The 16,108-nt window shown below is 36.3% G+C and overlaps 1 protein-coding gene across 3 annotated transcripts in view; it reads right to left on the bottom strand.

The window, feature by feature from the left end:
* Positions 1-1,995: 1,995 nt before the first annotated feature.
* RSF1 (remodeling and spacing factor 1) overlaps positions 1,996-16,108 on the bottom strand; it is a 155,646-nt gene continuing 141,533 nt past the window's right edge. For all 3 annotated transcript variants that reach the window (XM_041729815.1, XM_041729814.1, XM_041729816.1), the window contains 5 exons: positions 15,998-16,065; positions 14,544-14,751; positions 12,611-12,831; positions 9,991-10,179; positions 1,996-7,906 (listed from right to left, as the gene is read on the bottom strand). In XM_041729815.1, coding sequence (XP_041585749.1) covers positions 7,344-7,906; positions 9,991-10,179; positions 12,611-12,831; positions 14,544-14,751; positions 15,998-16,065 — 1,249 coding nt within the window. In that variant the 3' untranslated portion in view covers positions 1,996-7,343. The remainder of the gene's footprint in view (positions 7,907-9,990; positions 10,180-12,610; positions 12,832-14,543; positions 14,752-15,997; positions 16,066-16,108) is intronic.

Here is a 16,108-nt window from a genome sequence, read left to right on the forward strand (position 1 = left end):
ACGTCGGCCTTTGTGTGGAGTCTGCTTTTCCCTCTGCCTGTGTCTCTGCCTCTCTGTGTCCCTCATGAGTAAATAAATGTTTTTTAAAAAACGTGTGAGTTCTCTAGAAGTTAAAGGGAAATCTTTCAAAAGATAACCTTCTAAAATCTATAACTCACCTAGCTGGCATACAGTCTTAAAAATTACTTTGGGGAAATTGATACACACGCAAATTTACATTCTAGATAGTAGAAAACAATTCATCTGTTCCTTAGATGACAAAATTTTCAGCCTTTGTCAACTATTACTGAAAATTCTTAGCCTTCTATGTGCCATGAAGTTGAAAATAAACTAAGTTTGCAAACACATCATGCTAAATACATCAAATTATTTAAATTTTTTATTATGACAATTGACATATATTAAGTGAAAGAAATGACAGAAGTATTATAATAAAACATTTTGAAAGGAAAAGTTACACAATTAGGCCAATAGCTATAAAATAGCTTTAGGCCTGGCTTATAACACCAAGAGTTCTGATCAGACTGTAGTGAGACATTGAACATTTCATTAACAAAAAATATTGGCACCAGCCACAACATATTTTGGTTGTCACTTACAAGGAATATTATATTTAAACAACTATGCACTGCAATTCTAACACACTAGGTGTTCATACACTGCAGTTAACCCCTGAAGCTTTAAGCTACCAGGAATTCCCATATTTTCTATGCACAAAATTTACCTTGTGCATTATTGGAATTACATTTCCAGTTTTCAAATCTCCCCCCCAACACACACACATGCAGTACATTATATGTGGCAGAGAGCATTCCAGCTTCCCCTGTTTGACTAACAGCACAGTCCTGATTACCTCAACAGTTTTATGCTAACCATGGAGCTTCTGCTTTAGCTCTCATCTCCTAGAAATAAAATAAAGCATTCTGAGAACCTATTCCAGGAATAATTTTTTATGCATAGGAAAATAAAGCATTTCATATAAGCATGTCTGAAAATCCAAGAGGCATTTGATCAAATGCCCCCTGAATCTCAGCCACTATTACTTTAAAATCAAAATGAAAATTTAACATATACCATTTACAAATTCTTATCTGGAATTTGTATTCACCTGGAAATTCATGATTCCCAGACTTCACCTCTGAATGGGTGAAGATAGCAAAGAAACTGACAATCCCACATTAGCTGACAATAGATTAAGGTAGTTTAGATAGAAATTTTGACACACTTAGATGAACTTAATTCTTTATAAGAATACACTTGTGCTATAAAGGTGAGAAACTAGAATGGTAAAATTATCAGATGGCAAACATACTGGTATCTTAAGTTATGGTAAAATGTGCCATGTAAAAGACTGCTAGAATCGGCAACTCTACAAGCTTTAAAGATACTTTTCATCAAATGTGGAGAGAATTTGAATTTGAATTTGATATCCCTTCCAGCAGAAAAATATTCCTGTGAAATTAAGTCTACTGAATAGTAAGAATCAAATCAAGCAATTCTAGATTTCCTTCTTTTACAGATTGAAAAGAAACGAAGCTCTGCCCCAACCCACCCCACCTATCCCAGCAAGGGACACTCTCTTTCAAGGTGTATGCAAAACCTCCTGGCAGGTTTGGGCAAGCTACAATTCATACTATTATCAAGAAGCTACTTTGCTAAGAAAACATCAGACCAACAATTAGAATACCCTAGTTCGGCATTACAAAAATCACACACTATAATATGCTGTTAACTGCCAAATTTAGGCTATTATAGCTGTTCCGAAATTGAAAATTCATTTACACTAATATAAACTAGATCTGTGTGTGTACATGTTATGTGTCTTTATGTATGTGTGTGTATGTGTATACGTGTTTGTGTATAATTTTCATGCAATGATCTTAAAGCTTTGGAAATAAGGGTTATAAGCCTAATTCCAAGGCTTGTCCACATAGCAGTATTGACATGCACCAACTCTGCTAAAGGGCAGGAAAATGAAAAAGACCATGGCACAGATTTTTAAACAATTTTAGTTTTAATTACATAATGCACCTGGAGATGTTCTAGCATAAACACAATTGTAAAAATCTACATCCTATTTTAGGGTATCTTTCCACCTCCCAACCCTTAAAAGCTGTACAATTATATAAAAAATGTGACTCTCAAGCAAAATAAATTTTTTTTTTTTTTTGCAACATACAAAATAAGTTAAATGATTCAGAAGGTCTTGAGCCATTAAGTATCCCAATGACTGTGTTCTGGTCATCCATAAGCATGACATGCAGCTCCTGGTCTATGACCAGAACTCAATAAATACAGGTCAAACAAAACCCCAAACACTTAAATTAGATTTCTTTAGAAAGTGATGAAAGTCAAGAAAATATATAATTAGGGTTAACAGTTCCATTCTTAACTTACATCATCCAGTGGCAAAATGAACAAGGCAGGTCACTCAGTCCTTAGTGCATTTACTAGCTTGTACCGGTTTGGCAAAAAACACAAATGTAGTTCCTTTAAATGTTTTTTTCTCATTCAAAATGTCTAAGGAGCTTAATAAATTTCTACTCATCTAATAATTTGTTATGCCCTCTTGTATAACTTATGCATAGGATAGATAAATCTTAAAAATTATTAAAATAAAATTAACATTTTCATTAACTGAAATCACAATGTGCCAGAATGGGTTTGCAGCATTTCCCAGAATGAAACTGTATAAATATAAAGTGAAAAAAAGATTGAGTTTACATGACCAAAATGAGGGAAAAAAATTCACTAATGGAATTCTATTCTACTCAAATTTCTGAGAGGGTTTATATGAATAAAGTATTGAGTGTACAATCTAAAGTGGTTATATACCAAGCACACTACAGTTTGGCTTATGAAGACCGCTTGCTTGCTGGGTAATGACTCTCTTCAGTATGTTACATAGTTACTTAGCAATTCTTGGCACTCAAAAAAAAATGTTAAATGATGATTTAAGTTGAAGTGAAATATCTTGAAAACAAATTATTAAGTGTACACATAACACGATAACTCAGTTTAAATACATTGATAGCAAAGGGCCTTGTCTTTTGGGACTGATATAAAAATAAGAAAATCAGCAGTTGAACTGCCACTTGCAAAGTAGGTTTACAGGTACATACTGGGAATGGTGGATAAAATAGGAATGGATTTTATTCTAAAAAGGTTTAATAACAATATTAAACAGAGGACTAGGTAGACAATAGCAGATATGCAGTCTTGGCATTCTTACTTCTTGGAGAACCAGGAATATTTTTTTAGAATGTCAAACTAAGAAGAGAAACCTCACTATTTTTCTCTAGACTTTCTGTAATTAAATGTTCATAATTTCACATCAGGTACAATTATTTGTCTTATGTCTTTTTAAGTCAGTTAATGATTTCAGAGGATTCATTTTTACTAACATCTAAAGTATGTATACACATATTAACTTATATATATATATATATACATACATATATGTATGTTCTATTTAAAAAAAAGATGTGGGTCTTTTGAATACTTGTTCTATAGCTGTGAGGCAATCATGGACCTGTTTCACTGTGTTGGTGAAGGGCAGAGTTCACAACTTTTTCTGATTATTAAAACTTACAGATTCATTGGGTTCCTTTCAGTCATATGGTAGAACTAGGGAATGGTTAACATCTCTCATCCCCAGAAACAAGCTAAAAAGGAATTCTTTGTGCTAAAGTAAATTCCATCAAGCCCATTTAAATATCGGTATCATTTTCCCAGTACTTTACCTCTAAACAAGGATATGTCTACATTTTTAATATACATACTTTGTTCAGATGCATATTATGGGATAGGGTATCAACCAAAAAGTGAAAACTGGAGTTTGTAATATCCTTTTAAATTTAATTTAAAATGTTTTTTCAACAATTTCTTTAGCATTCGAAGTCCTTGGTTCTTTGGCAGGTCATATTAAAAAAAACAAACTATCAGCAGACATGAATTTATTCTAAATAAAATTCCTCTTTATTCTCTGCATCGCAACCTTGACCAACTGGAAAAAGACATGTCAAGGAGGAAACCCAACTTCAATATAGCAAATATACTCTTGAAAATATCTCTGCCATCATTCTTTAATAATGTGCCAACAATGGACAATGTTTTACACTAAACCCTATTTCATCGACACAAGTCTATGAAACCAAGATGTGTATTCTCAGTCTGAGTTCTTGTCACATATTTTAATTCAAAGCTTCTGCATTGTGAAAATTTGGCCAGTTTTCAAACCTTTACAGAAATTGCAAACTAAATATGCTGCACACTAAACTACATCTCCCCTTTTTTACATGTGCTATAGACTGTGGAGTTTGACACTGGGAGTCCACCTGTATTTCAAAAAAAGTTTAAAGTATCAAAGGACTCTATTATATGGTTAGTACTCTAAGGATCCAACACGTTCTAAACTCTAGATGAGCTGCTGCTTTCCTACACTCTGTCCAGTTCCTAATGACTGAATTACACCTTTGGATAAAGAACATTTACTTTTTCCTACCATTTTAAAAAACTTCTTCAAAGCATGTTCAGTTAATATTTCCCTTTATAAGGGACCAAATCTAATCATCAAGCAGCAGAATTGGTTTTGAACTGCCCAACATCTAATTGGCCATAATTAACCTCTCTGCATAATAATTTGTAAGTATGAGCTGTTTAGATTGCACTCTTTGTAGATGAAACAGTTAATTGGCTTAATCAGAATGTAAGATTAGAAGGCAGGCATTCACTCTCAAGTTCATACTTGATTCAAGTTCAGTAAATTAATAGGCAGCAAAAGTGGTATCATAACCCATGTCAGTGGGACCTATGCTAACTGAATACTCCGTCTTTACCATGGTAACAATGACCTTTTTGCTCTCTGTAGGAAAAAGATAAAAAGAGCTCCTTATTTCACATTAGGCATCTGTAAAATAAATAATCTACCCATTGGATATTTGTGATCACTTGCTTAACTACAGAGTGGTGGAAGCAGAAGTTGGTGTGTCCAGAGGTAGAGACGGGGTACGTGGGAGTTTCTACGTGGTAGTGGCTTTACCCAGCTACAGGACTAAAATGGCAGAGGAGGAACGGGGGCAGTGGAGGCCACCTGCACATTCAAACCACTTACCTGGCACTAGTAGGAATCCTTCTATTGCCTGCCTATTAGATAGTTTAAAAAGGCTAACAACCATTCGTAACTGATTTTCAAACCAATGAACCAATTTGGCTAGAAAGGAGGCTTGGTAAGTGACTGTGGCTCCTTATGGCAATAACCTTGCTCCACTGTCTGTAAGTGTAAAGCCCTTCCCTCCCTTCCAGCAGAACATTGTCTCAAAATACAAATCACAACTTGCTTGGAACCACGTGCTATGGGTGCATCCTATTTTTAGGCTGCTTTCATTATTTTATTTTTTATACAGATACATATACATTGCTAGAATCAAAGCAAAAATATTAATGGGCAGGTACTACACAACTAAAGTGAAACAAAACACAACAAACAAAAGAACCAACAAATGAAAAACAACAGCTATAAACTTTCAAGGCCAAAAGATAAGATTTAAGGGCAACACCTGTTGAGGAAGGGAAAGGAGTATAAAGTTTCTAGAGAGGTATTTATAATGCAAGTCTAATGCCAGCTTTTTAATAATAAAAAAGAGAAGTGCTTTACTATACACTGACTAGCACATATAATGCTTAATTTGGAAAGAAAAATCAACAAAGTTCTTGGGCCAGCAGCAGATATGGTGTGTCCATTGCCGGCAACAGACACAACACTGGAACAGAAAAACCCAAATCCCAGGGCAAAAGTATTCACAGAAGTAATGGCTGAAGGTTTCGGAATTTGACAGGCAAGGTTTAATCACAAGTGCTATACTTTATACAACGTTATTTATGGCTCTGCCGGGAATTTTACAGCTGTAACAGTAACTAAATAAGACAAAGTTCATATTTTAGTGTCAATTACATGTTAGGTATTTAATTATAAACCCCTTTTTCTTGAAACAAAGGGGCATATCTCTCTTTAAAGTGTTGAGATGTTTAAAATGGATGTCATGCCCAGTAAGCAGACTGGCGGTTCTCAATCAACTCTAGGTTGGTTGTGTGACTATTAATGAATTTTAATAGAAGTCTAATGGCCAAAGGCCAAAACTACATTCAAACCCTGCTAATATATCCAGGCAGATAGGAAATTCCAATGCACACACATACACACACACATATACACACACATACATGCTAAAACTCAAACTAAAAACCTCCCAAAGGAACTGCTTTGTTTGTAGACTTCAATTTGAAGTAGATACTAAGGGCAAGAATAGACCAGTTAAAATTCACCTGAAAATCCTTTCCCCGTCTTCAAATGTGCTAAAATACCGCTGTCAGCTTAGCATCTCTTCATGTATGTTATGTATAGATGTATTTCTTTCAAAATGGGGTATTTCAGATATTTAGATATTAAGTGGCCAGAAGACAAGAGTTACAACTATCTGCAAAGTTTACAGTCCACTTGGGCCTAAAGAAAGACCATACTTATTTCACTAATAACTCTCTATTGATAGTATATTAGAGGCCACTTCATCACCACTGCATAAAGCTGCTTAAAAAAAATTGCTGCTAGCACAATCTGGTTGTCAAAGCTTCATTATACATTTTACTGTACAAATGTTTTTCAGATGATTTTTTTTTTTAAATAAGAAACTCCGCTATAACAGAAACTCAGGTTAGAGTTTTTAATGATGGTGCTTTCTCCGTCTCTTCTTTATTAAGTGTGGTTATCTCCAATAGTAAACAAGCTGACATCATGAATTCTGTTACTGAATGACTTATGTATGATGTTATCTACAGTTCTCAAACTGCAACAATACAGACTGGAGCTTTTAAACAGTCTGTTCATCATCATATATGCCATGAATGTTTAAATATAATATATATTTAATATGAAAAAGCTAAAGCACAAGTGCTTTCTCCCACCCCTAATTCTGTTTTGGGTCCTCACAGATTCGGAATGCATTCTTATCCACCCTTTTTCACAAAGTCAGGAGAGCTCAGGAAATATAAAGTCAAAAATATACAAATCTTTGTTGTTATTATAATAAGATTTTTTTCCATGAATGAAATTACCAAGGACCATGAACTTGGAAAAAGAAAATCAAAAGGAATTTACAGCAATTATTTATCTTCAAAGTTCAAAACTGGTCACTTCACAGAAAGACTTCAGGGTTTGTTGAAATTTTTCTTCTAAAAAGTCATTCTGTAGTGGAGTTTTCTAGGAAAAATAAAACAGCTTTTAATAACTGGCCCGCTGGTGTGAGAGCTACCGTGGAATAAATTAGCACAAAAATGGGAAAAAAGTCTTATAACTGTTCACTGTTACAGACATAATCAACAAGGTCAGTCACTCTTAAAAGCTCATCTTCCTCCTCTTCTGGTGCCCCTGCCTCCTGCCCACCATTTGTCCCATTGGGGGCCAGGCTTGCACTGGCTGTGCTGTTGTCCTTGGGGGTCTGAGGCTTCTCAGCTGGTTTGCCAATCAAGTTCTCAATGGCTTTGCCAGGACTCTGTCCATTGGTGGAAGGCAAGTCCACTAAGCTATAGTCCAAAGGGCTCCCCACCTTGCCTACATTTTCAAAGTCCTCTTCCTCATCGCTGTCTATCCGATAGGGCTTCTTGGTGCTCTCTTGCTGTGATGGCAGGACCCTGGGCTGGCTGTCATGAGCAGGCTGATCTGCATCTCCATGAGCATTGTCACAACTCTCCTCATCTGTCTCGATCCTGTGTAGCCGTTTTCGTGATGGTTTGCCTTCTTCTTCCTCGTCTGCTTCTGAATACTCATCTGTGCTTCGACCCCGCTTTCGAACTGACCGCTTTGATTCTTTAGCTAGCTCATCATCTTCAGAGTTCTTGGACATATAGCTCTCTAGAATAAATAGCACATTTAAGCCATCGACACAGTTAACCGTATCAGATTTAAGTAATTCTCCTTTTCCTCCCCATATTCACCCCATCTCCTGCTTTTAGACTTGCCCATGCATCCATATTTCCCTCCAATAACTGGCCTGATTTCTCTTTCCTCTCAGGACTGTAACAATCCACAATATGATCCACTAGTGTGCTTTTTAACTAAGATTTTAGGAAAGAGCAAAATCAGATTTCTTAGAAAACAAATATGATGATCCTTAAATTAAATGAAGATAGGGTGGTCACACACTGAGAAACTCTTATCCACTAGCCCCCAAATTATGGAATCATGTAAACATAATAAGGAAAGATTAAACTGAGCATCCAACTCTCTACACAGCTGAAATATTGCACTAACTCTTAACCCATGTTATTAAATGTCCTTCCTTGTTAGTCCTTGAATGTCTTCTTTTTCTTGTCTCTATTTACATCTAGGTGGTCTCATTTAATCTCATGGCTTTGCATCTATATGCTGATGACTCATGTTTGTTTGAGGCAACCCCTAAGTTCCACACTCATGTATCAACCTGCCTACTCAACATCTATGCTGGAATTTCTAAACAGGCATCTCAAACCTAACATGTCCAGAACTGAGGTCCTACGCTTTTGCCTCAAACTTGCACTGCTCTGGTCCCCACCACCTTAGTTACTGGCAACTCTACTGTTCTAATCACTTAGTTATGTTTGGATTGTTTTCTTTCTCCCTTCTAACCCAACAGTAAATTCTTTGAGTCTACCTTCAAGAAACAGAAGAAGAAAAAAAGAGAAACAATGGCGTGGTTGGCCCAATAAAACATGATTTACAAAATCTTTATTTACACAAACGAGTGGGCTGTAGTCGTTGACTACTGCTCATGACTCCTGCTGATCTCTGCAGCATCTCATTCAATTCACCCCTTCGCTCATTCTCCTTCAACCACCCTGGCCTCCTCTCTGTTCCTGAGCATGCCAGGCACAAACTTGTTGCTAGGCCTTCACATTAGTTGTTCCATCTGCCTGTATCACTCTTCCTTCAGATAAATGCATGACATATTTCCAACATTTGTCAGGTCTTGACTCAAAGGTGTCTCAGTAAGGTGTCCCTGTGGTGCCCTATCGGAGGTTCCAGCTACTTTCCCAACCCAACTCCTTGTTCTCCCTTATTCTTCACAGTATTTATCCCCACCTAATACAGCACAGGTTCTACTTATTTATCTTGTCTATTATTTCTCCTCCTAATTAAAATAAGAGGTACACATGGGTGTTACATGTTTTTGGCTGTTCTGTTCACTGTTCTAGTCCCAGCGCCTAGAATAGTGACTAGTGCAATAACATTTGTTTGTAATAGTTGGATTATAGAATTTGTCTGTCTTTAATGACACATGAAGAGAAATAACCACAATCAGATGTTCACCTCCTTTCTTTAGCCTCCCATGTTCAAACTTTTTTTTCCTCCTTTACCTAGCTTGGGCTCAAACTTAATTGATAAGGTCTTTGAAATCTTCAAAACAGATCATAAATGACAAAGAATTAATAAGTCAAAAGAAAGGGGCAAAAGTGAGGGTTAGAATCATATTTATAAGAACTGGAATAACCATAAGACTAAATGGATATCACAAATTCATATTGGAGAGCTTTTCCTACACTCCTGGTATAGAATACAATTAAAACTATTATTAAGAAATAATACAGTTACCAACTGAAGCTCACTGTCAAGGTAGAAAGAGAGAGCAGGCATCTGTATCTGAAATTGTTCAGTTATCCAATCACAGGTTATTTCAAAATGAGGGCCGTGAATAATAAGGAAGCAGAATTCTTGCTCCAATCTTAATTTTCTGAGATTTGTCTATTTCATGAAGAGTTTAATTATTACAATGGAGACAATAAAAATCAGTATCTTATCAAGTATCATTTATTTAATTTATAAAAAGGAACCAGGCAAAAAAATAATGGGTTCTGTCTCAAAGATATCACTGCTTATACTGAATCACAATCCTGAGTTTACTTTATAGCTTCTATTTCTGCCTTGTCCAAAGTTCTGTAAACTGGAGATCTACTCTTTACCTTCACTCTCTGAGCTGGAAAGCCTGCGCTTGTGAACTCGTCTGATTTCTTTTCCCCGTCGTAAACTCTTCTGGGAACCATCACTTTCGGAATCTTCTTTGTAGTTAATTTGTCTCTTCTGGTTCCTCCTTGACCGCCTTCGCCGAGTTTCTACAAAATCGTCACTAAAATCATCGCTAAAATCACTTTCTGTTCAAGGAAAAAGAAGTACAAAATTTAAGTCTACTCAAGAGAAATGTGATTAGCTCGTAGGTCATAAAAATGTAAAATTATTAAGTAGGGTTCAGTAATAACAATCTTTAAATTAATAATAATCATTGTTAAGTCTTTTTTTTTTTTTTTTCTAAAGTAGGCTCAATGGCCCAACCTGGGGCTTAAACTCATGACCCTGAGACCAAGAGTCACATGCTCTACTGACTGAGCTAGCCAGGCACCCCTATAAGTGTCTTATTTTCCTTTTAATGATATGAGTAAATGCAGAGGGGTCTTTAATACCAAACCTCACTAATGTTCCCTAGTAGCAGCCAATAATTTGAGAGTAAATGATGTTTTATACAATTCTTATCTCAACCTACAGCTACTCAGACAGCTACATGGCTGCTCTTCTTGGTGGATAGTTGCTATTCTGCCTCAAAATAATCTGCTGTTCCTATGTGTACAGGTGTATGGTACAGTTATAATTTCACAATGTATTTTATGGATTAAACTCTCTAATCCAAGAAAACTGACAAATTTGTTTCAAAGAAGCATAGAACTGCAGTTATATTTTTGACCTTTTTCCAATGTGGAAATAAAATCTGCTAATTATAGCATAGAAGGCTACTTAAATTCTCAAAGTATTGTTAAATAGCACTGTCCTTACCATCTCTGATTAATAAACAAGAGACTATGATATTGTATCAGAACGGTATTTCAGGAGTGCTAACAAATTCCACTGAATTATCACACCCACCTTTGTTCTCTAATGAATTTCAAAAACTTCAAAATGGCTTGCCAAAAGTGTTAAGGAGTCCCTACTGGCCAAACCTGGGACAAACTGAGTCTATACAGCAATGGTAACATATACCCACAGATTAAAATAAGAATCCACAAGCACATCCTGAAATAAAGAAATAAACATATAGAGGAGAAGGGAAAGTGCTTTCTTAAAGAACATCAAATAATAAATATGAAAGGAATGATGGAACTAGAAAATCATCAATGAATGCTAAAACTATGGGTGAAACATCTAAAAAGAAATGGTATAGGCACATCTGGGTGGCTCAGTGGTTGAGCATCTGCCTTCAGCTCAGGGTGTGATCATGGAGTCTCGGGATCAATTCCCAGATGGGGCTCCCTGCATGGAGCCTGCTTCTCCCTCTGCCTGTGTCTCCGCCTCTCTCTCTCTCTCTCTCATGAATAAATAAATAAAATCTTAAAATTAAAAAAAAAAAGGAAATGGTATATATACAGTCTCAAAATGCCCTCCTACACATTACTGTTAAATTATAAAGGGAAAAATAATGGAGACCCAGATAATACATATTACCTCTGTGATATTCCTTCTGAAAAATGTGTACCTGAGTTTAATTGCAGGAAACAAAAAAACCCAATTGAGGAGCATTTAACAAATTAACTAGAGTGTATTCTTCAAAAATGTCAGGATCAATAAAGACAAAGTTTGAGGAATATTCTAGATTAAAGACTAGAGATATTAATAAATGCAATGTGTATTCCTGGATTAGATCCTGGCCTAGGAAAAAAATTGATATGAAGGACAATTTTGGGACACCTGATATCTGAATGTATACTGTTAATTACAGAAAGTAGTTTATCAATATTTTAAAATGTCTGACTTTGATAATTATACTGTGATTATGTGACATATGAAACAAAAAACCCATAAGCCCAGCTAGGTCAAGGATGTAATACTCTTTCCTGGCTGTGACACTTCCTCAAGTGAGAGGACAGCTACCTATCTGCCAATTCTATAAAGTACTCATATCTGTTCTTTTAGATGCTGTGCCTGTCACTATTTATTCAGTTAATAGGGATAAGCATAAAATATAAGAATATCAACTACTGCTAACTTATATTGGAGAAAAATGTTCTCAGCTTATTGAGAATGATTCCAAAGAAACACTATGAAGATAAAGTCTAGACATGGAAACTTTGCACCAAAAGAATTAATCACAATCTTTTTTTTTTTTTAAAGATCTTTCTTCTTCTTCTTTTTTTTTTTAAGATTTTATTTATTTATTCATGAGAGACAGAGAGAAAGGCAGAGACACAGGCAGAGGGAGAAGCAGGCTCCACGCAGGGAGCCCAATGTGGGACTCGATCCCGAGTCTCCAGGATCACACCCTGGGCTGAAGGCAGGCGCTAAACCACTGAGCCACTCGTGCTGCCCAATTAATCACAATCTTCAATGAATTTGTTATGCAGTTAACACATCCATCTGTATTTATTTTCTGAGATATGCTTTAAGTGCTTTCTGTGAAAAACTTAAGTTACTAGTGAGTCATAAGAAGAGAATTCAAAGTTTTATTAGAAACCTTGTATTATAATTTAATGGAATTTTATCTTAAGAACTCTTAACTCCAGAGGTCATAAGAGTTGAGCAGATACAAATTATTTTTACCAGAGTCTCTACTATTTTCCTCAGACTCTTCCTCTTCATCATCATCAGAGTACTTTTTCTTTGGGGTCTTTCTCCGCAAACGTCTGCTTTGCCTCATTGGCCGGGAGGGATGTCGCCTCAGTCTCCGGCTACAGAAATCAGTGTCACTGTCATCATTAGATGGTGGGTCTTCTTCGCTTTCATCTGGGTTTTCATCTGATACAACAAACTCATCTTGAGATCTGTCCAAGAGAAGCCAGATGAATTATGATTCTGAGTTCAAATTCTAACAAGTCCAGTGAATCATTAAGTAATGGTTAATGTAAAATACCTGGATAATTTTTATCAATTTGTCGGTTAATAAAATAGAGAAAGGTTTTTGCCATCTATTCTTTTCTTGGATGAGTTAAGAAGATGAATTGATGCTGGTTTTTGTATATAAATTGCTTTGGCATTTTGGGATGTCCCCCACATGCCTTAAATTCAACACATCCCAAAGAGAACTCATTATTTAAAATCTATTCCTCTCTTCTTCTGTTGCCTAGCCTTACCTACCCAGTAACTAAAACCAGAAATCTGATATTTTTCCTAATTTCTCACATCTAATCAATTATTAACTCCTCCCTGTGTTGACCTCTTAAAAGATAATTATCTCAAATCCGATCCCTCCTTGTTCCGGCACTCATCTCCTACCTAAACCACTGTAGCAATTCCTCAGGGAGTTCCTCTAGTCTCTAGACTCATTTCCCCTCCATATATCCTCCAAATGAATGCTAGGATGAATTTTTCTAAAACATAAACCTCATTAGCCTGATGATTAAATCCCATCCGTGGGCTTTCATCATCTTTAGGGTAAAAGTGAAATTCCTATGCAAGAGAAACAAATCACTCCATCTGCTGGTTCCTCTTTATCTCTTAGCCACATCTCCCACAGGGTATTCTTTACTTCTCCTTCCTCAAATTCTTGCTACCCTGACATACCAGGAATTTCCTAGACCTTCCATGATGTTTTATGCCTAGCAAGGCATAATCGTACCTTGGACACGTGACTCCTCTTAGGATGCCCTCTTTCTCATCTCACTTTGAATCTAAAATGGACTGATTTGCCTAATTTTTCATTCTTCAAATTTCAGATCAAGCTTTATTTCAACTCAGGCTTTCTTTGAACTCCCTAAATTGATCAGATTCTTCGCTTATACCGTAACTTAGGCTTTACCTACATTTTGGTAGCAATCACACAGAATGATTTTTTTTTTGTGGTTTATGTTTCTCCCACTAACAATCTGAGAGTGATTGTATCACTCACTTAGTGATACTCTTTCAGCATTTGCTCTGAAGAAAATCTTTCCTGATCTTCCATACTGGATTGCTTACCCCAACTCAAACCTCTGTGGGTCACCAGAGAATAGTACCTAATTACCTGTACCTGCCTAATTATCATATTTGACTAGGAACCTCTCATGGACATGGCAGAAGGTGGCATGGAGATGCACAGCAAATGAATGCTTGATTATAGTTAATAAAATGTAAATATAATTTTGAATATTAAACAACCGTAAACCTACTTTGTTTTTTTTTTTTTTAATTTTTATTTATTTATGATAGTCACAGAGAGAGAGAGAGAGAGAGAGAGAGAGAGAGAGGCAGAGACACAGGCATGAAGCAGGCTCCATGCACCGGGAGCCTGATGTGGGATTCGATCCTGGGTCTCCAGGATCATGCCCTGGGCCAAAGGCAGGCACCAAACCATTGCGCCACCCAGGGATCCCCCTACTTTGTTTTGATCTAAAAAGAACCAACATCAGCACTCTTGAATCTGTTTTAGATAGCCTAAAAATAAAGAGACTGTCCATGTGCATGAAGAACAAAGCCCCATTGCAGCATGGCCGAGCTTCTCTGCGAGCCCCATTTAGGCCTGTAACTAGGGAATGGGATCTCCTGGCAAACCACACACCCGTCACTGATCTTGAATTCATCCTCACTCTCTTCTTCATCCAGGTTGCTATCACTGTCCAGATCATTCAGTCGCCGGCGTTTCTTCCGGCGTGCAGCAGCTGCCCTCTGGGGTCGTTTATTTTCTTTTCTTTCTTCATCCAAAATAGTAGAGATGTCTTTCCCACGATGACCTGTGATGGTGGAGATATCTTTTCCTCGACCAGCTCCTGAGTTCAGGGGTGGAGGGGAGGGCATTAAGGGGAATAGAGAGAGGGAGGAAGAGAGACAACTGTACGTTTATTAAAAGCTTCTCTTTAATATCTATCTAATATCCTTGTTCATGCTTAGCAGCTCATTCATTTTTTTCCTACAAACAAGCAGTTTTCTCAAAACTTCAGCTGACAGAGCTCTCAGTGAGAGAATTTTTGCATGTGTTTTAGTCTACACTAAGCAGATGTTTTCCATGTAAGCAACTTTTTAAAAAATTTGAAATAATTCACATACTATAACATACACCCTTTTAAAGTGTATAATTCAAAGATTTTCAGTGGTCACAAAGTTGTGACTACTAACCACTAACAAATTATATCACCACTAACGAATTCCAGAACGTTTTCATCAACCTCCAAGGAAATCTCATACCTATTAGCAATCACTAAAGAATCTCTTCTTCAAAGTGTTTTTTGGACATGGCTTTAGAAAGAGACCAATCTGTTTACTTTTAAACGTGTGTGCAGGACAGAAAAGGTGAGAACCCCACAGCAAAGCTGTACATAAGGTGTAGAGCCCTGAAAAAGCTGGTCGGACAGCCTACTTATTACTAATCCTCTTCAGAGTTTTCCTAAGAACTAACGGAAACTATAATGCTCCATACTAGAGCACTGGTAATTCTCTATATAGCTCTTTCATTAAATTACCTTCAAATCCTTTTATTTTTATGTCACCTGTTAAAGACTATGAAATTACTATTTGATTTTTAAAAGGCTGATTTAAAGTAATCACTTAGATTCAGATTATCCATAATATTTAAGATTTTGTAGCAATAGTGATCTAAATATAGACAGCAAGAAGTTTAACTGGGTTTTCTATTTGGAAGGAGAAGTAAATTTTTTTAATCTATAGAGGAATGTTTACATTTTGTATCAGGTCATAAAACTACTTGAAAAATAGTAAGATCTGAGTCTACACACTGACACTATGTCCACACACTATTTTGAATCTCAGACATTTAACCATAGTGATCGTGATACACATTGGGGAGAATAAAAAAATTATGCTTATTGCTCTAATCAGCATTATTTTGTGTTTTTTATTGAAAGTAGTCTGTATGCCTAATGTGGGGCTCGAAGTCATGACCCTGGAATCAAGAGTCGTATGTTCTACTGACTGAGCCAGCCAGGAGCCCCTAATCAAGTCATTTAAATTAACTTATTGGCCCAGTCATCTGAAGAAGAGGGAATGATAAACACATACCTCCTCCATCAGCTTCTTTGATATCATCTTCTATAGCTTCATCAATTGCTTCATCAAATTCATCAAATCTAAAATATATACACAATAATCACATCACAGCCTGGTTTATGG

Source organism: Vulpes lagopus, chromosome 15 (genome assembly GCF_018345385.1).
Source record: "Vulpes lagopus strain Blue_001 chromosome 15, ASM1834538v1, whole genome shotgun sequence".
Taxonomy (NCBI): Eukaryota; Metazoa; Chordata; class Mammalia; order Carnivora; family Canidae; genus Vulpes; species Vulpes lagopus.